Source organism: Lagenorhynchus albirostris, chromosome 10, assembly GCF_949774975.1.
Source record: "Lagenorhynchus albirostris chromosome 10, mLagAlb1.1, whole genome shotgun sequence".
NCBI lineage: Eukaryota > Metazoa > Chordata > Mammalia > Artiodactyla > Delphinidae > Lagenorhynchus > Lagenorhynchus albirostris.
In genome coordinates this window covers 21,991,641-22,019,094 of record NC_083104.1, presented here as the reverse complement: position 1 = coordinate 22,019,094, position 27,454 = coordinate 21,991,641, and the positions used below count along the sequence as shown (strand labels likewise).

At 40.6% G+C, this 27,454-nt stretch overlaps 1 protein-coding gene across 1 annotated transcript in view; it reads left to right on the top strand.

Annotated features, from left to right (window-relative positions):
• Positions 1-27,454, top strand: part of TAFA1 (TAFA chemokine like family member 1) — a 699,324-nt gene that overhangs the window by 585,146 nt on the left and 86,724 nt on the right. Inside the window, exon 6 of the mRNA XM_060163960.1 lies at positions 6,350-6,490. Within this exon, the coding sequence (XP_060019943.1) occupies positions 6,350-6,490 (141 nt within the window). The remainder of the gene's footprint in view (positions 1-6,349; positions 6,491-27,454) is intronic.

The window sequence follows — 27,454 nt, the reverse complement described above, 5'->3', positions numbered from 1 at the left end:
GGTAAGAGTAAGGAGATGGGTGTGGGGAATGGTCCATGTTGGTCAAAAGAGGGAAAAAATTTCGAAGAGTCCAATATGTTTCCACAAGTAATTCTGATCTAGTCAAAGATAATGATCCCAATAGTATTACTAACAGCAGAATATAGTTTAGTGCCTACTTTGAGGCAAGTATTATTATAATCAGTTTGTCTGTACTTATTTATTTCTCATACCCATTTAGTCCTCAAAACAACCCTAATAAGTTAATGCTATTATTATCCACATTTTACAGAGGAGAACCTTGAGACATAGAATGGAGAAAAACAGGAAGCTGATTTAGGACTTGCACTTTGGGGCCCTGATTCTACAATATTTTATTGTATTCATTATGCTGTACTGCCTAAAACATGGTTGTCTACCCCAGTAGTTGTTTCTTTTTCCTATATTTGTCTATCCTGAATATACCCCAGAACCCTATGACAGAGGAGATGGTAATTTGTTTAATCTCAAACATAAAAAAATCAAGCGGCCATTTTGCCCTCCTCGACCAAGACATGCTTAAAGATCCATCAGTGTCTCTCTTGTCAGTGATTTACAAAGACACCTGGAGCTTCCTTCCAGTCCAGTGGGTCAATAAAGCATTTTTAACACAGTCCTAAATATCCATTTCTGACATCCGCTACAATAGATTCCAAGAGAGCTATTTATAAGGCCTTGATCAAGAAGTCCTACAAAAGTGAATCTCAACAAACCTGTGCTTTTCCTTACACTTAACAGCTTTTAAAGAAAGGAACCATTTGCAATAAAGTGAAAAGGCAAGGATCCGGATTATCATGTCAATCTTAACATTCCTTAATCACATTTTATTCATGTCCTCTAAAAGTCCGCTTCGACGATAAACAGATATATCCTGGCTTAACTATGAATGAGGACAGAAGTTTCCTTATGGTTACTCTAAATTGCTCTTTCATTTTCCAGTCATTTCACTTAGAATGAAAAGCTTTTCCTTTGTACAGTTTGGCTCTCCCCCAAATGAGAGTTCCAAGTTGATTTTTCTGGAGGGTGTATTAGAAGGTCCGTCACTTCTTTGCAAAAGCTACATTTATCATTCAAGTTTATTTTCTGAAAAGACCACGTAATGGATACTCAGGAAAAGTTCCCGAAAGAGGATTAATTTATAATCAGTCTTTCTTCTCTTCTTTTTCTTCTCTTGTTTCTCCTTTCTTCCTCTTTCATCCTCCCACCTCACTCCTTCCCTTCCTTCTTCCGTCCTCTGCTTCTTCCCTTTATTCCTTCTATCCCTCATTCAGTCATTTAATTATTCAGTAATTTAGCGAATGTGTGAATGTCAACTATTACTCCAGGCACTAGGGATAAAGAAGTAAACAAGATGTGGTCCCTGCCATCACAAGAGTGTTTAGCCCAACAAGATGGACAGGTAGTAAACCAATCATTCCAATTAGGAGACGCGCTATAAAGGAAAAGTCTGGCTTACTTAAGTGAGCATACAGTCGGGGACAAAAGCTAGTCTTTGGGGAAGAGGTTCATTCAACAAATATCTATAGGCCAGACATGGGCCCAGTAACAGAGTAATGAAACAGAAAACTTGCTGTTCTTGTACAGATAAGAAAAGTGAAATATTCTTTAAAAATGCCAAAATAATGCATTGTGAATATTATTATGGGATAATTATGTGAGATTGTAGGATCATATAGCAGGGAAATCTAACTTACAATCTGATTCAAGGAGACTACCTAAAGAAGAGTTGAATAGTGAATACAGGGGCCCCCCTCCCCCCAAAATACAGAGTTTAGACTTAAATTTAAAAAAAAGATAATTCTCTTCCATTTCAACTTAACAGTCTCACCCAGCGTCTTCTTTCCCAGCAAACTTGGTATTGTGATAATTTCCAAATACTTGGCTATGCTTGGTCATGGACATGAAAACATCGATACCAAAACATACTACTGGACGTCAAATTCCCTGGCAGATGAAAAGGATTAGACCTTAGCAATCTCCCACAAGTGCCCATTTTTAAATGGTTGACCCAGTTTATAGCTCAGAGCAATCAGGTAGGTTGGTATAAGCTATTTCTATTAGATGTCCATTTTGGGGGGCAAACTGTTTTAGGACGCCAACCTTCAAGTTTTTAGCCATCTGCCTGACAGTCATTCCTAATCTCATCCTCCCTTTCCATCATGACATGGAATTGTCATCTGTGGGAACTCTTTTTTAAAAGAAATATTATCCTTAGCAATTCATCTTCTTGTGTTTCCTCACTTGTACAGGGCAAGACAGTGATGCATTGAATTGGGAAGGAGGGGTCATTGCTGGGAGCATATTGGGCTTGGCATTTTTTTTAACTTCTCCAGCTGTTGCTGCTGCGAGAAATAATCTTGAAATGCTGTCTTTTTTTTTTTTTTTTTTTTTTTTTGGGTAGTAGAAACTTTCTCTTCCTGTTAAAAATCGGTTTTGATAATGTACTCAGAGTGCTGACAAATCCAAAAGAAAGAGCAGACAGGGGAAGTGGAGAGCTGCCCGGGGGAGCTTCCCTGCGGGGGACTCTCCCATTGCCACCTGGGGAACATGGGCAAGGGGAGCGGGAAGCAATGCCACTGTTCTAAAAATTTGCGTGGAGGGAGAACTGTGAAATTGATGTGCATCTAACGCATGTAACTTTTTCAGATTGGCCTGCATTAGTCATATAATTACTGTATTTACCTCCTAATCTGGAAGCACAATGCGACCCCTTACAACGCTAGATTTAGGGTAGAAGGCTAATTGCTTATATTTCATCTTAGGTGTGTTTTCTATAGACAAAGTGGTGATACAAGCAACAACCTGCTAAGTCTGAATTCCACACTGGCTTACGTTTGTGACACATTCTCTGCCATCAGCTAGTAGGTTACTTCACCTGTCTTCTTTGCTGGATCTACAGATGCTGAGGGAAATCCAGAAAAGAAGCGAGTTTCCAGAAATCCATAAGCAAGAAAGGAAAGCTCAATATTCTGGGCACTTAAATGACTTTCCTTTGAGAGGCCACAGATCATCTTGAAATCATTTTGACTTGGACTGAGATAAAATTTAGAATGGACTGGCATTGGCGCCAAAGACTGAAAGACACTTACATGACAAATATTATCATTATGATTCTGCAGTAACCTTGGCACTTAGTTTTGAAAGGACAGTTCACTAGGTAATTCTTAAAATGCAGATAAAATCGATTTAAAAGAACAATTTTCTAGTTCCCAGAAAGGGTTATGACAAACCTAACCCTTTCCTTTCATGGGGGCCAAAGCTGGGAAAATTTTGATTTCCAGTCTCCTTTCTGAAGCAGCCAACTGATGGGGCCAATAGGTAAATAAGACTGTATAGTCAGTTCCAGAGGGTCTTGAAAAGTTTTATCCCTGTGGTTATTATAGAAGTCCAGAATTGTATTTCTTTTCACAGAATTTGATCAGCCTCTCACTATGTCCTGGGTGGACCAAAGTAAATGTGGGCTTCTGATATAGCCAAGAAATAAAAAAACACATAGAAATTGGAAAGGGGGAGTATATCTTACCAGCTTGCTATACACTACCGTAGCAAAGACATCTAAGCTTCTCGAAAAGCTGTAAGTTCCATGTTAAACGACTGTGCAATAATCCATGACAGATTTGTAATTCATTTTTCATCTGGTTCAATCATCCATCTATCCAATAAATACGTGTCATTTGATATTAGCTTCAGAGCTGATCAGCAGCGAAGTACAGTTGTTTTCACTTTTTCCTTAGCAGAGGAACTCCTTTGCAGGATTATACTGAATGTTAAAATAAACATTTAAATAAAACATTGAAGTACTATAGTGAATATTAAAAATAAAGTATCTAGAGTTGCTTTCTCCTTTCCTCCAGTGATATAACTGAGCCCCCTCAGATAATCTATGAAGCCCCACTAGGCATAACTTGAAGACTTCTGATCAAAGGACTGCAGATGTGAGCCTTTTCCTGTCAAAGATCTAATTTTCTTTCTGTCATTACAAGTCAGTGGGCTAGGCGTTCGTAGTTAGAATAGATTGAAAGGTTAAATTTCTCTGATTGACTAGGGGTAGGTCAGTCACAAGTGTAAACCTTGGGAATCAGGAGATTTGGGTATGACAGCGCCATTCAGACTTTCTAAATGGCAAGGTCCTGTGGTCCTCTGAGACCTGGTTCTGGGCTCCGCATTGGTGTATCTGAGCAGCAGGTGTAATTGGAGCCATAGTTCAACTTGTCAAGACCAGATGAGCTTGTTATTTAGAGCAACACCTCTGGCTTCCAGTGTGCAAATCCATCATCCGTGAGCCTGAGGAGGATGTGGTCTGGGGTCATTGACTTTATTTACAAGGTTTTAATGAAAATGGATCACTTGTCAATTCCTAGTCCCTTTGCAGAGGAATGGCAGTATGGGTGCCAGGGTGGGACTGGGGAAAGAACATATATATGGGGTCAGAGGATCTGAATTCTGGTCCGGATGCTGCCAGGTACTTGCTAAGTAAAACGTGAGCAAATGTTTAAGCTGCTCTGGATCTCAGTTGCCTCCTCTGTAAAAGGTAATCATAAGCTCATTGGGCTTTCGGGAGCATATAGTAAATTGAAGGTTTATACGGTATCTACCATGATGTCAGTTACACAGTAAAGAATCAATAAATGGTTAACTCCTGTAATACTTTTATTATCACCATTAGTTTTATGGCTAGGTCATTTGGCTGCTTTAAGTCTGCATCCTCACTAAAAAATACAGGTAACAATCGTCCTATTTCTATCTTTGAACAACTTTGCAAGTTAAATGAAATATGTACTAAAAGCACTTTTGAAATTCTCATAATGACACGATGTTTAATGGAAGACAATACAAATACCTGTCCTTGAGGAAATGACATTCCAGTGGGGAACACACAATAAGTACAATAAATAAATAAATTATATGCTGTATTTGAAAGTTACAGGTACCCTGGCAGTGGGGTGTGGGACGGGGCATGGTGCGGAGCAAAGTGAGGTCATGCGTGCTGGCTAAGGGAGTTATGACTTCAATAAGGTGGTCAAATGTGCCTCCAATAAAATAACATTTGGGAAAGATATGGAAGAGGTGAGAATAAGCCAGAGATCCACTGGAAGACTGTCCTAGGTGGTACCTAGTTCAGCTTGTCGAGACTGTTCCTCAGAGCAACCCTCAAAAGGGATCACGCCTGCCATGTTTAGCCAGTAGCCTGCAAGGAGACCAGTGCCCCAGGATAGGATGGTGTTGGGTTTAAATTCTTCCCTCCCTCCTGTCTTCCCTCCCTCTGCTCCTTTTTTACAATGTTTCCTAAGTGCTTACCATGTACAGGCTGGATACACATCCCTTCTAGTAATTTGTGGACAGTGGTTGCTTCATAAATGCTTGAGGAATTACTGCCAACTGAATCCTAAATGCCAAGGATCCTAAATGGTATGGGTCCATTCTTGTCAAATGAAAACAATCCTTCCTGAATGCAAAACTTGATGTTAGGAAAGTTGATTCCTGGTTTCTGATAACTTGGAGTATCTTTTGTGTCCCTGGAGAACTGTCCTGCGGTCTGGAAAGATCCAGCTGAATCTCAGTGACATTAGACACACCCGGGAGAGCACCTGTTAAGAACCTAGCAGACAGTGGCATACCCTAAGTTGCCACTAAATTCTGACGAGTGCATGGCTGACCTGTAACGATTAAGTGAAGCCGTATGCCTTGGTCTGCAATTTGAGATTCCATCTAAAGCACGTGATGATGTTCTCCAGTGACTCTTTCTATCACTCTTGGGTGAGATCTGGACTGGGGAAATGACTGCACAACTAGATTTTCTATTCATCCCGCTTGAGAGGAGCAGGTGCTGGGAAGGAGAGCTCATTTCTGGGCAGTTTTCTTGCCACTGCAGGTTCTGTATCACTGGAGTGTCTGTCGCTTATCATTAGTAGGAGTACAGAGAATTCTAAATGCAAAGATAACACAGGGGTGAGCTCCCCAAATATAATGCATTTAGATGTGGTAACATCTTCATTTTGTGTTAGCTCCAGGCATTCACTACTCCGCTGCCTCTCCGTACATACAGCCAGGAAGTGTTGCCTCTTGAGGGCTCTTCATTGGTGCTCTTTGTTGCATTTAAAGAGTACTGCTGTGATGCTTGTCTTCTCCAAGATGAGACATCCCTTGTACATAATCTTGTATGCATGTATATGTACATGTTATGGGAGAGAATCCCACAGTAACTGTACCTCATAGAAACTCTTCCTTTTATTTCTCTCGCTTTCCCCAACCCCTTCGCACATACCCTCACATGCCTGAATGCCCACTGAATTATTTCTAATCAGTGTCCTGATTCTTTCTCTCTTGCCAGAAGGAGGGACATGTGAAGTGATCGCTGCACACAGATGTTGTAATAAGAACCGCATTGAGGAGCGATCGCAAACAGTCAAGTGTTCCTGTCTACCTGGGAAAGTGGCTGGAACGACAAGAAACCGACCTTCCTGTGTCGATGGTAAGTAGCTGGCTTTACACCTCTCTCTAGGAGTTCATCTGCGTCGTTACTGTGCATAATATATATGTTTTGTTTCATCTAAATATGGTTCAGGATAATGAAGAAGGTGCATCCAAAGTGCTGCAAAGTTAGACAAATGCCAGCCCTCTACATAGAGTTTGAATTCTTGTTTCTCTGGCTTTGGCATTTTCAAATAGCTGTTGGTTGACCATTGTGTAGAGAAGATAAGGTAAAGGAATCTTTTCAAGTCTATAATTTTGAGGGTCCAACTCATCTGGGAATTGATTTTGGGTCGAGGTTATGTATGATTATGATGATGATGATAATGGTAGTGAAAAAATAATACCTAACATTCATTCAACACATATTTAGTGAGCATTTACTATGTGCCAGGCACTGCTCTAGGGGTTCACATACATTCATGAACAGATAGAAGTGCCCTGAGAGTTCACCATGTACCAAACCCTGTCCTAAACATTTCTCATGCATTATTTTATTTACTCATCCCAACACCCCCATCTTTGTTATCTATTGCTATGTAACAATTTATGCCCTCCCCCCAAAAGTTAGCAGCTGTAAACGGCAAACGTTGTCTCACAGTTTCCATGGATTAGGAATTTAGCTTAGCTGGATGGTTCTGGCTTAGGGTCCCTTCCGTGGTTACTGTCAAGATCTGAAGGCTTGACTGATGCTGGAGGGTGGTTTTAAGATGGCCCGTTCACAGAACTGTTGGCAGCTGGCCTCTGTGCCCTGCCACATGGACCTCTCCAAAGGGGCTGGGTGTCCTCACAACATGGCAGCAGCTTTCCCCAGAGTGAGTGACCCAGGAGAACAATGTAGAAGCCACAGTGACCTTTTCTTTTATGATAGAGGCTCAGAAGTTATCCTTCATTGTTTTCACAATATCACATTGGTTATATAAGTCAACCCTATCTGTTCAGCATGGGAGTGGATGAAAAGGGCTTGAAAACCTGGAGACGGGGACCCCTGGGGCAGATACACTTTCCCTCCCATTTTAAACATGAAGGAAACTGAGGCTTAGAAGGGTTAATCACTATTCCATTGGTCCCATGATTGATAAGTTGTAGCTGTACTAACTCTTGAGACGAAAGTAACTGACTCTAATACCAAGTCTTGACCACCATCTTTAAACAATTTTATATGCCTGTCAAAAGGGGGTCCAAAGTTCAAAGCGATCACAGATGTCTTTCCCCATCTTTATCTTTCATAATTTTAGAGCCAAATGTGAGCTGATCTTCAAATTCTTCGTAAGAAAATCAGGACTCAGAGAAGTGACTCACTTGCTCAGGTCACAAAGCAGGAATTAGAACCTAAATCTCTTGCCTTAGGGTCCATGATCCTACCTCTAGATATAGAGGGGGAAGGACACCTTCTAGATTGACTCATGTATTTTCATTATGAATTATGAGGTGGTTAGAAAGGAAACACACACAAGCTAGACCAAGAAAGGAGAAATTTTTTTTTTTTAAGAAAATAGAGGAATCCTGGGAAACCCAGTTACAGGAAATTCAGCCAAACTTCATAGGATTCATAAACTATTTAGGCAGCTGCCATTCTTGTTTTCTTTGTTTTTGTTCTTTCTTTCCCTCATTCTCCTCTCTGTAGACAGGTTCCCTCTGAAAGGGTTTTAACTTTTGCTCTCCCACAACTTAGGGATTTGTGTGAAGCTTTTATTTCTGTGGTACCAACTCTGATCTCACTCAGCATCATGGTATAGCCCAAGTATACTCGCCTCCTGTGTCTTAAATGCCTTCTCCAAAAAGACTGAATGTGGTTGACGCAGCTTGGATCATCTGTCGATCTTTGCCCAATCAGCCACACCTAGAGGGACAAGCTCATAGGGTACTCTGAACCATGGGAAGGTCAAGCTGTTTTTAAAATGATGTGAAAAATTCAGGTTTAAGAATACACTGTGTTTTTTTAAGGAACCTCCATACTGTTCTCCACAGTGGCTGTATCAATTTACATTCCCACCAACAGTGCAAGAGGGTTCCCTTTTCTCCACACCCTCTCCAGCATTTATGGTTTCTAGATTTTTTGATGATGGCCATTCTGACCGGTGTGAGATGATATCTCATTGTAGTTTTGATTTGCATTTCTCTAATGATTAGTGATGTTGAGCATTCTTTCATGTGTTTGTTGGCAGTCTGTATATCTTCTTTGGAGAAATTCTACAAATAGAACTACCATATGACCCAGCAATCCCACTACTGGGCATATACCCTGAGAAAACCATAATTCAAAAGCCATGTACCAAAATGTTCATTGCAGCTCTATTTACAATAGCCCAGAGATAGAAACAACCTAAGTGTCCATCATCGGATGAATGGATAAAGAAGATGTGGCACATATATACAATGGAATATTACTCAGCCATAAAAAGAAACGAAATTGAGTTATTTGTAGTGAGGTGGATGGACCTAGAGTCTGTCATACAGAGTGAAGTAAGTCAGAAAGAGAAAAACAAATACTGTATCCTAACACATATATATGGAATCTAAGAAAAAAAAAAGGTCATGAAGAACCTAGGGGTAAGACAGGAATAAAGACACAGACCTACTAGAGAATGGACTTGAGGATATGGAGAGGGGGAAGGGTAAGCTGTGACAAAGCGAGAGAGAGGCATGGACATATATATACTACCAAACGTAAGGTAGATAGCTAGTGGGAAGCAGCCGCATAGCACAGGGAGATCAGCTTGGTGCTTTGTGACCACCTAGAGGGGTGGGATAGGGAGGGTGGGAGGGAGGGAGATGCAAGAGGGCAGAGATATGGGAACATATGTATATATATAACTGATTCATTTTGTTGTAAAGCAGAAACTAACACTCCATTGTGAAGCAATTATACTCCAATAAAGATGTTAAAAAAGAAATACACTGTGATCAGTGGTTCTCAATCAGGCCAATTCTCAGGGGCCATTTGGTATAGACGTTAGTGTTTGCGACTAGAGGGGTGCTCCTGGTGTCAGGTGTGTAGAAGCCAGGGAAGCTGCTAACCGTCCTACAATGCACAGGACAGCTCCCACAACAGAGTATTCATCCCACCCCCAGTGTCAGTGGAGCTGAGGTTGAGAAACTTGCACCATGATAATTTACTTATTCTAGATCACAGTCAGCACAGTAAAGCACCTCTACTGCAGGGAAGGCAGGCAGCGAGACTAGAAAAGCCTTTGCATCCTCTTACAGGAAGCAACTCTTGGCCCTAGAAGCCAATAAACATTATAAAACCGTGATGATTTCTCCTAGTCTCTGCCAAAGAAAGCACTGAGCCTGTTAACTAGAAATCTCCATTTCGTTTCCAGTTCATTTCTATCACTAATGATCTAGAAATGGAATTGCCTTCAGGATTTGGGTGGAAGACACAAAGGCAATGCACTGTCTGTGCCGGCAGAGGGGAAGATGGCATTTGGCTGTAAGTTTCTGTGAGAGGTGAAGCCACATAGTGGTAACATTTTGTCTCTCAGAACACGTTTGTTTGACTTTGGACACTCTGAGCCCTTTGGTGTAGTAGGTTTAGGCTATTAGTGTCTGTCTTCTGAGCAAAATTCCATGAAGTATAGAGTATTCTATAGTCTTATGGTGATTGTTTATAATTTCCATAGCATTCTACTCCTCCAGAATCTTGGAATCCATTGGCACGTGTGGGAAAACTCTATGTGTTACTTTGATCAAAACTCTGTTTATGGCCTAGATCTCTACATGCAAATTAAATATGAAGTGGGTATATAAATTAACAATTCCAGTGTAGTTATTAAGACCACGAACTGTGAGATTAGGCAGACATGAGTGGAATCCCAGCTGTACCAGTTACTAATAGAATGACCTTGGGCAAGTCACATTTGCTTCCTAACCTGTTTCTTCATCTGTAAAACGGGAATGAGAATTGCTTCTACTTCATGGGGTTGTGGTGAGAACTAAGGAAATCATGTGTGTAATGTGCTTTGCATAATGTCTGGTTCTCCTCAAGTGCTCGCTAAATGATGGTATCAATTCCTATCTTACTAATAATTGTGGGTAATGCTTAGAAACAGACATTATTTTATGAAGTTTTGTTTCATATTAATTCAATACAGTGGCATTTTAGCCACTATCTTTTGTGGGAGCTGCTTCAAACTATTTACCCTGGATATCATTAATGATGGTAAGTCTTCTTCAGGAATGTATGTTCATTATAGGAATTTTGAAGAATACAGAAGTACATCCATACATTAAAGTCACCCATAATATTACTGCTCAGAGATTATCGTCGCTTTGTAAGAAAATAAGTATATGTTCTTTGAGGTTTAACCCATCATTAAAGAGAAACTCACAAAGTACGTATTTTATTGAACTACAGTGTTATAGTACTATCTGATCAACAGCTTGTTCCCTTTAATATGAACATTTTCCAGCTTAATACATACTCTTAAAGAACATTATTGTTAATAACTACACAGGATTTCGGGGGGTGGATACACCACCATTTATCTAACTATTGCCTCCACTTTGGCACATTTATGATGTGTCATGCATTTCCCTTTCTCATTTTAAGAATGGATAGAAACCAGTTTCTATCTGTGACAGCAGTTGACCATCCATATATCACGTTTGTCCTAAACATATTCTGTTCTACATAGTGCGTCTCCCATGGTAAGTGTTCCAGTTGCTGTTATTTGCTTTTCTCTGAAATGGCAGGTCAGATGCCTTTTTATAGTGTTTCCGAAAACAGAGGCACAGCTTGATTTTTTTAAAAGCTTATATTGGATTGTTTTAAGATTCACACTCTGAGACCAGATTGTTTTCAATGGAACATAAACTTTGCAGTATCATCTTAGCAACTTATTCAAAAGTATAATACATGATATTTGGAGAAGTTTTTAAGGAGTGGACTTTTAGTGGAAAAGTGATCCTCTGTCGCCTAATAGCTGAAAATACCAAGAAAACATACTCAACAACTTAAATTTTGGCATAGTCATTTGCAGATATTTTAGAAAGCACTATACTGTTGGATGTGTGCGTAGCGCTACTCTGAGGGAATATAGGTTGTTACACTAGAATTCACGTGATGTTGTGCTTTATTAATTTCTATAACCCAAAATAGATGGGAGACACCTTACTCAATATCTTTGGTTGAGACCAACTAAAAATATAATGTACAGTCTTTTTGTAATCTCCAGTTACTTTCCAGGGACTAAATTTAAAATAAAATACTCATACACAAGAAGATGATGAGTCAAACGTAATTATTTATTTAAGGGAAGAATTTTTCCAAGCAGATGATGTAATGAAAATGAATTTCTAGGGGGCTTGTGAAATTATATTTTATTATTCTAATCGATCTATAGTGGCATAAAAAGAGTATCAGTGTCAAAGTTTTAAAAATAATTGAATATAAACAGTAATAATAATGATAACAATAATAAAAATAATGACTAACATTTTCTTGAAGGCTTACCATGTACCACTTTTCCAAGTCCTTCAAGTTTGTATATTCATTTCATTCTAACCCCAACCTCATAAGGTGTAGCCTTCTATTATTTCCATTTTACTCACCAGGAAACTGAGGCACAGAGATTGGCTGTAAGATTGCTCGAAATCTGATAGCCAGTAGTGGCAGAGCCAAAAGATCCTCCTGGGCTGTCTGACTCCAAGGCGCCCATTTCTCAAACATAGGCAAACAAGGATCTAACATAAACACAAGTTATATTCTAAAGGCTTTCTTGCCAGATGCCAAAATATCTGGGTGAGAAGAGAAAGTGCGGCCATGTGGATACTTGCAGAAACATTCAGTACTTTGGGCAATACGTGCCCCTTCCCTTTCTGTGTCTTAGAGATGGTTGCTTGATTTCCCTTCCTAAGGTCATTGTCATTGAGCAATTAGAAACATTTTTGTAAATAATGGTTTCCGTTTTGGAGAAAGATTGAAGTGTCATTGTTTAAGGCATGAGGGGGTAAAATGTTTGATGGGGAAATTTTCATGCATTTTTCTCTATTTAGGGTTTTATTCTCATGTACTTTATGTATATATCCAACTTAGACAAATACGTGAAAACAAAATCACTACAACTACTGCTTAGTAGAGGAGGTCTTAATTCGCTGTGGATTTTTAGCATCAATCTAATTAAGAAAAATCTCCGTGATCAGTTGATAGGCCTTCCCTTCTCGTTCAGTGTAACTTGTGACTATTTCTATGACTGGTTGCTAGCAAGTATTACCTGGTATTCTTGTCTACTTAGACTGGATTACCAGCCGGAGAGAGCAGCAGGAAGAGACCAGCTCACATCACAAAACTTTCTAAGTTTGATAGATATGGAAATCCCAGATTATTTTGTTTTTAACCATCAGTGTACAGTTAATATAATGAAAAAGGCATCATACTCCTGGCTATTTCCGTGAAGAAAACCCCCCCACAATCTATCGGGATTTTTTGTTCCTGACTTATCATGACTTAGTTTCCAAGACAAGAGCAAAAGAGACGAAAGGAAAGATACGCAGAACTCAGACCCAGGAAAACAAACAGAAGAACAGGGAAGGAGACCCACAGTCAGTGAGATAGAGGGATGCAAAAAAGGAGCATGGGAAAGAGAAACCAGAGAGAAAGGGATAAAAGAGAGAGAAGACAATGGACGCTTAGAAGGAATATTAAAACACCTGCCCATAAAATGACTTCATTCATTTTTCCAAACAACTTGTTTGTATTCAGTCTCACAGCATATAACTAATTTTAACAAAATAAAGGGTATTTCATAGATTGAGACTTTTTTTTCAAGTTGCGTTATTTGAGATTCCAGTACCAGAATCTTTACAAAAATTGCTTCTGAAGGTTGCTCCTTTGGAAAATACATAATAAAATTTTCTTGACCGCGTACCATTGTATTCCCTAGAGACAGTCATGATAGAGAAAAAGGTCTGAGAATTGAAGGAAATTCAAAATTCAGCAACAGTTTTCTGTAGAATAGCATGAAGTATATATGAGAAATATTGCATATAATAGCCCCTTCTTAGCCTTCTAAAATAGGATAGCATATTAAAGGCTCTGAGAAGTTCTGCAGACAAGAAACTTATAGAACTTTAGTCCGGTATTTCCCAAACATTTTTGATCACAGAGGCTTCTCCTATGTAACACTTATTCATAGCCTGCAGACCCAGTGTTCCATGAAATGGACTTCAGGCCAAGCTGGTATTAGACTCTATGGACTGTGTTTTTGTTTTTGTTTCTAGGAAAGCTTTTTAGGTCTTCCAAGACCAACTGATAATTCCTTTGCCCATAGCTCAGTGTTTTTCCTAAGACTGGCTGACCAAACACTGCACAACAGGTCCTGGTAGTTATGAGATTTATAATATTTCAGGGACACGTCAGGCTCAACTGCAGTTCGGAAATCATCTAGAGACCTTCCAGAGAAATATAGTATGGAAAAGTTTAAGCCCTTATTTTTATTCACACATATTAACATTTTAGGGGACAGGGAAGATGACCTCTTTTGGTTCTGCCGTTTGTTACTTGTCGTCCACACGTAATAAAAGACCAAAATAACGAATTGCTGTAGTGGATTAGGGCCACATGCCACAGTAGCTGTCTATGTATGGTTCCTTCATTACTGTCTCTGTTTAAAACTTGCCTTATTCTTTCAAGGCAGACTCTGGCTTGTTTAATAGACAGGAGGCTGAGCTCAACTGGTTTCATCATGAGGCATTGCTGAAAGGAGATTTTACTCTTCTTGTTACAGGAAGGTCTTTGATGGCATCATTAGTAAAATTGTGATATTTTTAGGCACAATTTCTGAATTTTATGTAAATTTTCTTTTGCTCCCCTACTTGGCACCTCTTCCTGCCCAGGTATGTAAGGGATCCAAGTGTACATTAGTAAGTGGAATGAGAGGAAGGGTGTATAAGAACTGACAAAGCTTTTTAGACTGTCTAATAAAAGGGCTGTCTCTCTGTTTGTTCCTTGTCAGGATAAAGAGAGTGGGAATTCAGTCTTCAGATATTCCCATACCTCTAGGAGTGGGTGTCCCTTTTTCTTTTAGTTTAAGGCCGTAAGTTCCAACTGACAGCCCACTGGCAGAAACTACCATCAGACCTATTCCTTAGGTTGGCAGAGTCATGTACAAATTGACTTTGCTTTCTCTTTGATGGGACACTCCAGTTTCCCACAGGCCTCACCACTCCCTATTACACACCTGGCTCTGGCACATTGAGGTCAATTACCTGATCCCTGAAGACAGTGGAATGTATGGTTTCTGGCTCATGGAGTCATCTTCCTACTCTTCTCAAGTTAATAAGCAAATTAATTTGTTGGAAAAAATTTGCTCTTTGATATAAAAGTAATAACCTCATGTAAATGCAAATACATGTATCCAAAAACAGCAAAGAAAGGATCAAAATTAGAGTAATCCTCCCTCTCCTCCCCTTTCCTGCTAATCCTCTCGCATCTTAATCGCCAGAGGGAACTGTCATTACCAGACTTCTGTGCATCCTTACAGATAATATCTATGCACAAGCAGGCCTATGGATACACAACATATAAAACTCAATAAATCAAAATGCTGTCACAGTATAAGAAAAAGGTCTTAACCTATATTTTTTAGCATAAGAAAATATCTTGAATACTTCACTCTTTCAGTAAAAGAATGGCTGGTAAACATGGAAAAAGCACTCAACATCACTCAAGTGAAGAAATGTAAATTAAACCCTGAAATGTAATGTTTCATCAGTCAAATATATGCAGAGATGAAAAGTTTAGTAATACCCAGTATTAAGGAGGGAGGAGAGGAAAATTACGTATATATCATACTCAGTGATAAATGGCGTACAAACTCAATTAGTTAGCCACTTTTTTTAATTTCGTTCAGCAAAAGGGAAGAAGATAAATAGGAAATTTTGTAATGAGACTGGATGTTTGGGGAGCATGATAGAAATCGCATGCATTACAACTCCTTACAGTGATTTTATTTAGCTATAGTTCTTAGACATAATTCACAACAGGATTTCCTCAACAGGATTGGGTCATGAATCTAGACATCATCTAAGAAATCGTCTAAGGACTTTGATGTCCTTTCCAGGGGGAAAACCTAATATGAAAGTATATTTAGTGCAAATACTTGGACCTAAATATAGTGAATCCCGTTGTAAAGCCCATCTTTGTAACCACTTGAGAAATACAAAACTCTCTGCGCAAACATTTGTCACGGCGTGTATGTTGTGTGTGTGTGTAATTATCGTGTAGCACATCCCAAATCTTTGTCAGTTGTCTAGTTGGAATGTACTTGGTTACACAGAATTCCAAATTCATCAACAAGAAAATTTCCCTAACACAGCTCCAAAGTCATTGATTTCCATTTATCTACAAAGAGCTCAGGTGTTTTCAAAGACCTGTTCTTGTCTGGTATGAGAGCACCTTTGATCAATTCTCGTTTATTTTCAAAAGGGGGAAAGAATGTTCTAAATCTGAGTCAGCTCCTCATCCCTCTAGCTGGGCTTCAGCCTAGATTAAGGCAAGATTTCAGGGTCCTGTGTCACTAATGTGCTGTCCATATGAATAACGAGCAAGGCTCGTGAGCTATTTCACACTTCTAGGAAAATCTATAGCCCTGTCCTTCTGCAATAGCACTGGAAACTGCTGAGGGTATCAGTCCATTTCTATGTGGAAGGTTCTGATAACTTCACCTAATGTATTCTTCCATCCTCTCAAGCTCCTTGAATTTTTGAGGGCCTACTCCCAGCCCAAACAGCAAGATATAAATTACCCACTGACCAGAGAATAGAGGCCCAAATAATACTTAGTGTTTAAGTTCAAAAGTCATTCAGAAACTCAGGTAGAAAATTGAACTAATAAAATTGAACTAGTTCAATTGAACTAAATTGAACTAATTTGACCCCCAAACTAATATGGATGCCATGAGCCCAGGGGGGGGAGAAAAGAAGGACCACATGAGTAGGAAAAGTGTGGTCCACTGGAGCAAAGGCTATCTGTCACTACTGCCAGAGAGATGTGTTACCCGCTATGGACCCATCTCTCCAGCTGCCAGCCGAGAAAGCACTTTACACAATAGATCAACACACTCTTCATATCCTTTTGGTTGCCTTCCAGTGGAGACGATCCACGAATAGCAGCTAACATGTTGCACACTGACAGTCCAACAGGAGTCATAACCACCAGTGTCCTAAGGCCTCCTTAGCCTTCCACCCTGCATAGGTGAACCCCAAGAAGTGATAAAAGGAACCTAGGGTCCTTAATTGGCGGGGTGGATATAGAAAGGAAATTCCAGACACCAACTACACAAGACCAGATGGAGTCAAGACCTCCAGCTGAGCTAGGACAGAAAATTCTCCCCTTCCCCAGTGCATCTATTTTATTTATAATCCCTGATACTATTTGGTATTTTCATCATTGCTTCATTTAAAAGACTTAATGGTAAACTTCAATGGATTCAAATTCAACGTCAGCTAATATTACTTAGGCTGGTATGATTGGGTGGTTAAACAGACACTCGTTCAAAGAAAGATCACATTTCTTCAGATTTAGAATGGCGTGCTAGCGCCAGCTCAGAAGTGATCATTCATGATCTCCTTTGGTGCCTACACACTAATATTGCTTTATGCTGGGTACCTGTTCTCATCAACCCTCTCAATAGTGTCTCAAGTGAAAAAGGAAGTTATGATAATATACTCGGGTCACCATATGCAAGAGCAGAGAGTGAACAGTAGGAGTCCTCAAGCCAGCTAAAACTGAGCCAGGCTGTATGTGATCATCATAGCGTTTGCAGATGATTTTCACCTTTCATCTTGGGCTCTTTCTGGATATCACTTTCATTCTCTTTAATCTGCAAATTAGAGAGGTTAAGTCCATCCATGTCAGCTGGCAATGGTCTTGTCAACTATATGGGACACTAGTTATAGTACTAGTTTAAAACTGATAATTGTACTAGTTTATAATTATTGAGTCCTTACTATGTGCCAGGCCCTGTGTATTACATGTATTACTTTATGTAATTCTCACAACAGCAGCCTTATAATACAGGTACTATTATTATCCCCATTTTATAGAGGAAGAACCTAGTACCTTAGAGAAGTTAAATCATTTCTTCCAAGGCATGGTAGCAGGAGATCTGAGACCCCCAATGAAGAACTGCTAGAAATGATGGATAGGAAATAGCATCAAAAACACAGAAAAAGTTCAGAGTACCTCCCATTTCTTGTATTCCCTTCCTTGGAGAATGTTACCATCATGCAGGCATGCTAGACTCTTACTTAAGTGTCCTTTCCAACATACACACCATCATCATTCACATCCCATATATTTCAAATCCATCATTTTGTTACCATTTCCTAATTTTAATAATGCCACAGTGTAGACTCTTCTCTTGACCCTAATTAATCCCTCTGATTAAAATGTGCCCTCAGCACTCCTTCCCTACCCCATCTGACTCCAACTTCATTAACCAAGTTATATCACCAACTCCAGAGGTCCTCCCTTAAACCACTGCACCCAAAACTAATAGATGCCTTCCTCTGCATCCCTGGCATATCCCGTATAATATTTATCATAATCTACCATAATGTATTATAATCTTCTGTTGACTTGCGATCTTCTCTACTAGAGAGACTCGCATATTCATTCAGCAGTTCTTTTCAGAGCATTGACTATGTGCCAGGAATTATGCCAAACACTTGGTCACGTAATGATGAACAGTTAATCCCTTGCTCTCACGGAAACTCCAGTCCAGCAGGGGAGACAGACCTCACTCTAATCATACGTCAGATTGTTCAAGTAGAAACTACATGTTCTGAAGCAAAGGAATTCAGTTCTCAGAGAGGATGTGATAATAAAGAATCTAAAGCAGCCTGGGAAGCTGAAACTTCTGGGAAGAAGTGACAAGAGGTCTGAGATGTGAGGTGTGACTTAAGCTACTTGGGTGAAGAGCATTCCAGGCAGAGAACAGCATGGGCAAAAGCCTTGGGTTTTGATCAAGAACTTGAGAAAACCACTGTGGTTTTCTCAAAGAACAATGAGATCATGTGCCAGAAGAGGCTGAAAACACAGGCAGGGGCCAAACAATAGTGTTGTAATTGAGCTGTGTATCTCCAGTTCCTAGTATAGTTCTTGAAACTGAGATGTGCTAATCAAAGACTTCAAGAAGACAGCAGTGCAGGAATCTGCTGGGGGAAGTTGGAGAGTAAGTCAACCGGGAATTTGGTGAATGAGGAGACAGCCTTGAGAGCCCTCTACTTAAACAGAAATCTCCCTATGTAGTGCCTGACAACAGATTTCAAAACCTATATACTGACACTGCAGGCAATACCAATGCAAAGCAAATCACATTGCCTTTTTGATATCACCGCCTTCCACACATGCTGTTATCCACATCGTTGCTGTCATCTGAATGTCTCACAATCTCTCTACACTCAGCCACTCACACTGCTGCAAAGAAGGCTCATGACCACCCCCAAATCAAACAAGCAAAACTTTCTGGTAGAAATTTTGTCACTGCTTCTCAATTCTACTGTCTGACTTTAGAAAATATTTTAACTACTAGCTTCATTATGCCCTAATAAAGGGCTAAAGGGTAAAGGGCTGATAATTTGAGATATATTTAAACATGGTGGAGAACTACAGGCTCGTGTCAGTTTATTTTCTTCCTGATTAATCTGTATGTTCTTTGACTCTAGTTCATTTCATTATGAATTGACAATGTCATGTTCTATGTAGCAAACAAAAAAGAAAAAGAAAAAAACTCCCATAACACATATACCCCACGATGCCTGACCAGCCATTCCTGAAGTCTGGGGTAGTGTGTAAAATTCAAATCGGTATGCGAGCATTATTTGAGCCTACTTTGTAAAGAAGAAGCTAATGGAAAAATGGTTGTTGCTCACATTACCATGTCCTGCTCCCTTCAACATCCTCAAGCACATGAGGTTGAGAAGCAATATAATAAAGCCACAAGCACACTATAAAAATTCTCTACTATACTAACAGCGCTTACAGAAAAAGGATAACAATGGCTACAGGAACTGAAAGTTGTGGAGCGCTGTGTGTCAGGTACCCCTCTGAGAACGTTACCAGCTTTTTTACATCTAAGCTTTATGACAGTGCGTGACGTGGGTACTGTGATGATTATCCCCATTTTACTGTTAGGGAAATTGAGGCTCAAAATGAGAAGAGGCTTGCTGAAGGTCACACAGCTACCAGATTGGAGAGACAGGGTTCAATCTAGGAAGTCTGTTAGAAGCGTCCATGTAAGATGTTAAGATGGGATTCGTTCCCGATAGACAAATGGACATTTCTAAGGCAATGTAGAATCACTGTACCTTGGAGCACATACAGACCTGGATTTCAAACCTGGTTTTGCCACTAATTAGTCACATGTCCTTCAGCATGTTTTCCCCTGGAACTGTAGTTTCCTCATCTGTAAAAAGGAAAGGAAAAGGATGTGATGTCAAAGAGTCTATGGGAATATTAAATGAGATAATTCATATAGAACTTTTGATCCAAGGTGGAATTACTCAATATACTCAAGTATTCTGATGCTAACTGACAGACAGAACTTTGGTATGTCTTTCTGAGTTAATACCATTTGTCTAAAACCTGTCGTTTTTGAGGATATCATCTTGCAGGATCTATAGAATTCAAAAGAACAGTGTCTAATACTACCTCATGTCTAAACCAAAAATGATACAGAAAATGGCCCAGGGAAATGGCCACATCAGAAGATTCATTCCACAGACACTGGCTCATCCTCTTTGATGCTGAGCATCAGAGACAGAGTGACCAATAGGACATGGTCCTTGCTTAAATGATTATGAGATCTAGGGGAGATGACAGGAAATGGATGATTTCAAAACTGTGTGTCAAGGACTAACCCAGATGATCTGAGAGCAGGGGTGAGGGTGTTAACCCACGGTAGGGGAGGGCTCTGGATGGCTTCCCAGCAGAATTAACATCCAAACTGAGACCTAGGTATCCAGGGAGGATAATACAGTAAAATGTTCAAGGCAGAAGGAACAGTATACGTAAAAGTCTGGAGTCAACAAGGGGCTTGATGAAGCCAAGGAACTGAAAGACATTCAGTGTGCCTGGGGAGAGAAGAGCACGGGATAGGTCTGGAAGAGGTGAGACCAGAGCAGTCCTTAGGGTGAGCTCATGCAGCACCCTGGTAACCACGTTGAGGCACTGGAACTCTGTCCAAGAGTGAGGAGCCTGGCACTAAAGGATGTTGTGCCAGTAAGTGACATGATTAGATTTTCTTAGAGTTTATCACTACCTAGCAAAGGAATTAAAGATATTGCTTCTACTATAACTGCTGTTCATTGTACTTAGACTTATATTTCTAAGCAATAGAGAGAATACACCCAAGAAATGCCAGAAAAGATGCAGGTCTATTCCGATACTTAAGTCAATGCTCAGTCGGCAAAGGTATATCAGATTTGCTGACAAAACTCAGAGTGAAGATGATGCAAGAGGATGTGCATCCCAGAGGAAACCCTAGCATCTAATTAGCCAGAAGACTGGAAAGCCCTGACTTGTGCGTATTCAAAAGGTCTAGGACAAGATTCCAAGGTTCTTCAGGAAAACTTTTGGTAATGAATCAGGATCACTGTGGCAAGGGGGGAGTTGATTCCACTAAGAGAGAAAAAGTGAGAAGCACACTGGGATTAAGATGTCTTCACCATGGGAAGAGGAGATACTTCAGGCTAGGAGGATTGAAGAGTACAATGAATTCACCCAGGAGCACATTAGAATCACCCAGAGAGGTTCTGAAAAACATCAATGTCTTCACCAACATCTCTAGGTATTTTTATTTAATTGAGCTGGGGTGGGGCCTGGGTATTTGTATTTTTTGAGAGCTCCATGAGGGATACTAAAGTGTAAACCGAGTTGAGAACCAAAGGTGGGCTGGTGAGGAAGGCGGTGCGAGTTGGAATTCAGCTCTTTCTGGAAATGAAATTATTGATATTTTGCTCTTTTAATTTTTCATGTGCAAACATTCCATAAAACATTAATGATGGCTTAAATGGTTATATTCAACACAGCAAGATAAAGATAAAATGTAATACAGACATGAAAGGAATTTAAGTCTTAACCCTCTGTCCTTAGTTGCCTCATCTGTAAAAGTGGGAAAAATAATAGCATCTCCCTGATAGGATCACTGCAAGAATTAAATGAGTTAACAAGTAAAGTGATTGACAAATACCTGGCAGATAAGTGCTGAATAAATGTAAGCTATTGTTCTTAACGCAGTCACAGTTAACAGGAGAAACAGGACAAAGAGAAGGAAATCACAAGGCATGTTCCAAAGGACACAGATTAGCCTGGCTGATGCCTTGGGGAGTAACAGGACAAAAACATTTAGAAGGGCAAGTTTGGGGCCAAATTGCTTTCTTGAGTTCCAGGCTAATGTTGAAATGTGAGCCAGTGTTCATTAATTGATCATCTAATAACATAGTCCCCAGATATGAGGCAAGCAGGTGTACATTGTACAAAATAGAATATGTTAAAGGATTGCTCAGAGTCCATTCCAAAACATGGGCTCTGAGTTGAATTGAATGCAAATGTGGAACCAACAGATGTCTCTGTGAAAAGTTGGGATTAAATCAACATAGAGCTTCAAAGATGGACAGCGAGTCACTGGATATCAGTAATCCTTGGTGCCCAGGGAGACAGATGCTCATCTTCCTGATACCTTGGCTCTCATTCACAGACAGCCAACTCCACTTCTGTTGTCCAGATTCAGCCCACTTTATTAGGAACCTCTAAATGGTGCTGAAAATTGTTTCTGCTCTTTCCCCTTTTCATGTATAAATATTCTGAAAAAGAGTAAAGGTGGGCTTCCCTGGTGGTGCAGTGGTTGAGAATCCGCCTGCCGATGCAGGGGACGCGGGTTCGTGCCCCAGTCCGGGAGGATCCCACATGCCGCGGAGCGGCTGGGTCCGTGAGCCATGGCCACTGAGCCTGCGCATCCGGAGCCTGTGCTCCGCAATGGGAGAGGCCACAACAGTGAGAGGCCTGCGTACCGCAAAAAAAAAAAAAAAAAAAAAAAAAAAAGAGTAAAGGTGACTTAGATGGATATACCCAACACAGCAGGGAGAGAGAAAATATAATGCAAACGTGAAAGAAGTCAGGCTGCAGGGAATATGAGGGTGGGAGACTTAAGAGGAGGCCTAGAGGGATGTGAAGATGCAGAGAGTAGGCCATAGGGACCTATAAATATGCCAGCACTGGGCTACAAATTGGCTTGAAGCCTTCTAACAGGCAGTGCAAAGAAGGAAACAAGAGTGGTTGTAAGATTCGGAAGGTCCCCAGCTTAATCCAGGCAATTGCTTAAGAGAGAAATAGCTATTTCTGGAACAATGCTAGAGAGAACTCTCTCCAGGTTTAAATAACGAGGAAACTGCGTAAAACTGTCATAACGTCATCACATCCCAACATCCTAGTAGAGCGTGTGACACGTAGTGGCTGCCAATACATATTTAGTGAATAAATGGAAGAGGAAAGAAAAGGTGGAGGGCACCTGTACCGTACATCACAGAATTCATGGGATGCTTTGCCAACAGTCCTCAGTGTGGGCTGAGGGCCTCCCACAAGTCAATAAATGTAATTCTAGAGATCATATGTGCAAAATAGCCCAGTGCAGGCATCTGTACTCAGCTGGGCTGGCTGAAACCAGAAATAGATTTTAGTGCCCAGAGGAGGGAATAGATTAAGTATCCCACAGACAATCTTTCCTAAAGACTTTCTCTCCACTGGGCATCTGCTAAGGATTGCGGGGCAGTAATTCAACGTAGTACTCTTGATCCATGGGCATAACATGGTGGGTGTTTACTTTTCACCTACATCACAACCTATTCATGTATCCCTGAATGGCTATGGCTCCCCTCCAGGTAGTAGTTCAGAAGCTTCCATCCTTCCGTATCGTGGCTCTGTGATGTATGGCTACTGGGGCATCCACATCAAGGGGCAGACAGGGAAGAAGGCCCACCTGTTTCTTCACCACCTTGGTCCAGACGGCCCACCTCACTTCTCCTCACATTGCGTTTGTGAATGGTCCCACCGTGTTGCAAGACAGCTGGAAAACAGGGTCCCTAGCAAGGCAGCCTCTTCCCAATCACATCCCTCCTCTATGAAATAAGGACAGGAGCTCTTGAAGGCGGCTAGCTGTGTCTTCCACAATACTTATGTCCAGCCACCCAATATCTCCCCATATACACAGCACACCCTTCCTCTCACCCAGAGAGACAGCCCAAAGTTCAGGGTCTCTACGTCATGCGTAGTTTCTTCATCAGGTCTAAGTGAGACTCCTCTTATAGTCTGGCTTCCCAGAAACCATAACATGAGTGATCTATGCCTCAACGCACCCCGCATACCAAATATATAGGTGTTGGAGCAGGGGCAGAATTAGTTTAAAAACTCCCTTTCAGAGGAGGAAAGAAAGGGGAAAAAACAGCAGTCACCATTTCCTAATAATCTGAAATCCTGCCCGGTAGGCATTGTCAGGACCCCTGCCCAGGGAATGTGGGAGGGTGTCCTGGTCCCTCTCCCTCCATGGCCCTGCCTCTGCCCTCCGGTAGGTTGTCCTTGTCCATCATCCTCCATGGCATCATCTGAAGGGAGTGGCAGGCAATGTGCCCTCCTTGGGACTCTGTAGCTTTTACAGCATACATCTTATTCATACTAATTTGGGAGCCCAAGAGTTTTTTTAAGCTCAACGGGATAACCATTTTTTTTAAACCTGATCTTATTGTTGCTGAGGGCAACAGAGTTCCCTCAAACACTCAGAAGGCTCCTGATCTACTTTTTCCCCATAATGTCTACCCACCAGGAACCACTTCCAGTGTTATTTCCTAGAAATAATTCTCAAATCTGCTTTATTTGTTTGCTCTCCCACCCTCCTGTGACACACACTATTTCCACTCACATGCCATTGGCTGAGAGTAGTCACATGACCCTTCCTAAATGAAGGGAGCCTGGGAAATGTAGTCCTCATCTGGGCTTTTCAGTAACAGTGCTACACCATGGAAGAGAGTAGAGATCTTCAATGAAGAGCTGATCTTTGAACCATATGTCTCTAAGAATAATTGCAGGAATACGAATATTCTGCTATGTACATGTAATATAAAATGCTACTGTTGCTAGCTCTTCTTTTAAGTAAGATGAATCTGGGTTCAAGTCCCACCTTTACCATTTGCAATCCCTAAAACTTAAGCATTGCTCCAGCTCCTCTGAATATCATATATTTTATTTTTATTTTATTTTATTTTCATTTATTTATTTATTTATTGGTAGTACGCGGGCCTCTCACTGTTGTGGCCCCTCCCGTTGCGGAGCACAGGCTCCAGACGCACAGGCTCCAGACGCACAGGCTCAGCAGCCACGGCTCACGGGCCCAGCCACTCCGCGGCATGTGGGATCTTCCCGGACCGGGGCACGAACCCGTGTCCCCTGCATCGGCAGGCGGACTCGCAACCACTGCGCCACCAGGGAAGCCCTGGATATCATATATTTTACAAGGTTGTTTTATTGATAATATATTTTAAAAATCTATTTATCTAATGAATAAGTGTCCAGTAATTTTAAATGACTCGGATATTATCTTGATAATTACAGTCACTATCTGTGTTTATTTTTGTAGTAACCCAATGAAAACTAAATCGGACTCTGACATGCTCATATTTACATCTTTAAGGCATTTTAGACTTTATAAACTTTGCATTTTGAGCGTTTTATTTCCTTTACTGCAAAACTAACAGATTTACTAAGACACTTGCTCAGCAGGTTATGTACAATACATGGTCTATTTCTGCCGTTTTTAATTTTGCATTTTGTGAAAGTGATATCAACCATTACAGCCCTGTTGGAGGAAAATCTTCTGACTATGGACCAAACAGTATATAATTTGATCCAAATTTGTGTGGTGGTAAGATGTGCACCTTTGTAGAATTTAGCACTGAAGGATTATCCGCTTTACAAGATAATTGTTTTAATCAGTCAACAAATGAACAAATGACCTGTGCAATGAAGTATGGACAAACTAATTTTCTCTGAGGAATTCTCCATGGATAATTTATATTGAACAAATATATAAATACTGATGTAGTTACAGACATAAAAATTAGCATTCAGCATGAACATTTTTTGAAATGAATTCTAGCTGTCAACTAGGTAAGAGGGAATTCTATTTGGATCAGACATGTGGTCCCCTAGGCTAAAGCAGTGGTTCTCATGCATCAGAACCACCTAGAAGGCTTCTTAAAACAGAGTGTTGGACCTCATCTTCAAGGTGTCTGATTCTGTACATCTAGGCTCAGAAATATGCATTTCTGAAACATCTTCTAGTGATGTTGCTGCTGCTGCTCTTGAGATCCCTCTGTGAGAATCACTAGCCTGAAGCCAATGTCAGCAGACTACTTCTGGCACCCCCAGTCTTACCCATATTTTTTTTGTAAATAAAACTTTATTGGAACACAGCCAGTCTCATTTGTTTATGCATTGCCCACGTGGGGCTGTTTTTACACTATAATGGCAGAGATGAATAGTCGCAACAGAGATCATACGGCCTGCAAAGCCAAAAACATTGAATATCTCTTCCTTTGCAGAATGTTTGCAGACCCCTGGCTAAAGAATAGGGAAGTGAGTGTAGAAGATGGCAAGAGACTGGCCCCTTTCTTTTCGTTTAAGTTCCCTTTATTGCCTTGAGCCAGTAATTCACTATGAGCTCTCCAGCAGCACAGTCAATTATAAGGACAAATTATTTATATATGCCTGTCATTAAGGAGTGAAAATTGAAGGGAATTGAATTATACACTTCAGTACCCAATTTCTACTAGATGGATAGAAGACTGACATCTCAAAAGAATCACAAAGTCAGCTTTGATCTCAAACCTTTCACTCCTGGAAGAGACGCAGTGGTTAGCTTTCCCTCCCGAGATGATGAAGGGACTCCGTCAATGTCACGAATGGTTCACTGCCATGCCCAGTTAATTAGACACATTCTCACCTGCAGCTGAAACACAAGAAGTACAACAAGGTGTCCGCTGGACAGAACCAGGTAACTTGACAGTTACTACTGGATGAGATCATCTTCAGTGGCCTGGAGTAGTCAAAAGGGAGAGATGTTTCATTGTGGGGACTTCCTAGCTTTTGATCACCATACTTCGGGACATCAGATAATCTGCTGATTGCATTTTTGAGTTTGTCCAGCAGTAAACGTTGAGGAATCAGATTCTGTTTGATGGTGTTAAGTCATCTGCTCTCACCATTTAGATAAGAAACCTTAAGAGAATCTTTATGGTACTGAAATGATGTCCCATACTTTGAAAGTGAGGAGTAGGAAAGGAAACTATCGATAACATTTGTTGAATATCCCTAAATATGCCATGTACTATTCCTGTATTTATGCCTATCACCTCCAACACACATCACGGCAGCCTCGTGACATTTGTTGTAGCATATTCTATTCCTTAGAAAGGAAAACCTAGCCTTAGATTGATTAACGGACTTCCTCAAGTTCACCCACTAGTGAATGCCAGAGCAGGCTTGAACTGTGGTCTGACAACCACCATACTACTGGCTGATCTGCTCTGCCCACTGCAAATTTCCCAACCCTGCATTTTCCGGATGTGGTCCCTAGATTCATCCACAGTGTGTCACTGTTTCTGGATCCACTTGTTCTACTAGTGAGCCTCTTGTCTACTCTATAGAAATGCCTGGCCCCAGGCACCTGGGACCATTTCCCCCAACCTCTCTAGTTTCTGGTTTGATCATTAACAAGCCCAAAGTTCATTTCAGAGATGTAGATAATAGGTAGATGAGTGTGGACGGTAGTTGAAAATTATAAAAGTGTATGTTTTCGTAGAGTCGTGTAACTCAAAAACATGGAGAAGTGCAGCCAGGCCCGTCAACAACAATAATTCCAAGGCTGACAAATAATTTCCACCTCTTGAGTCACCTGTGGTCAGTTGTTCA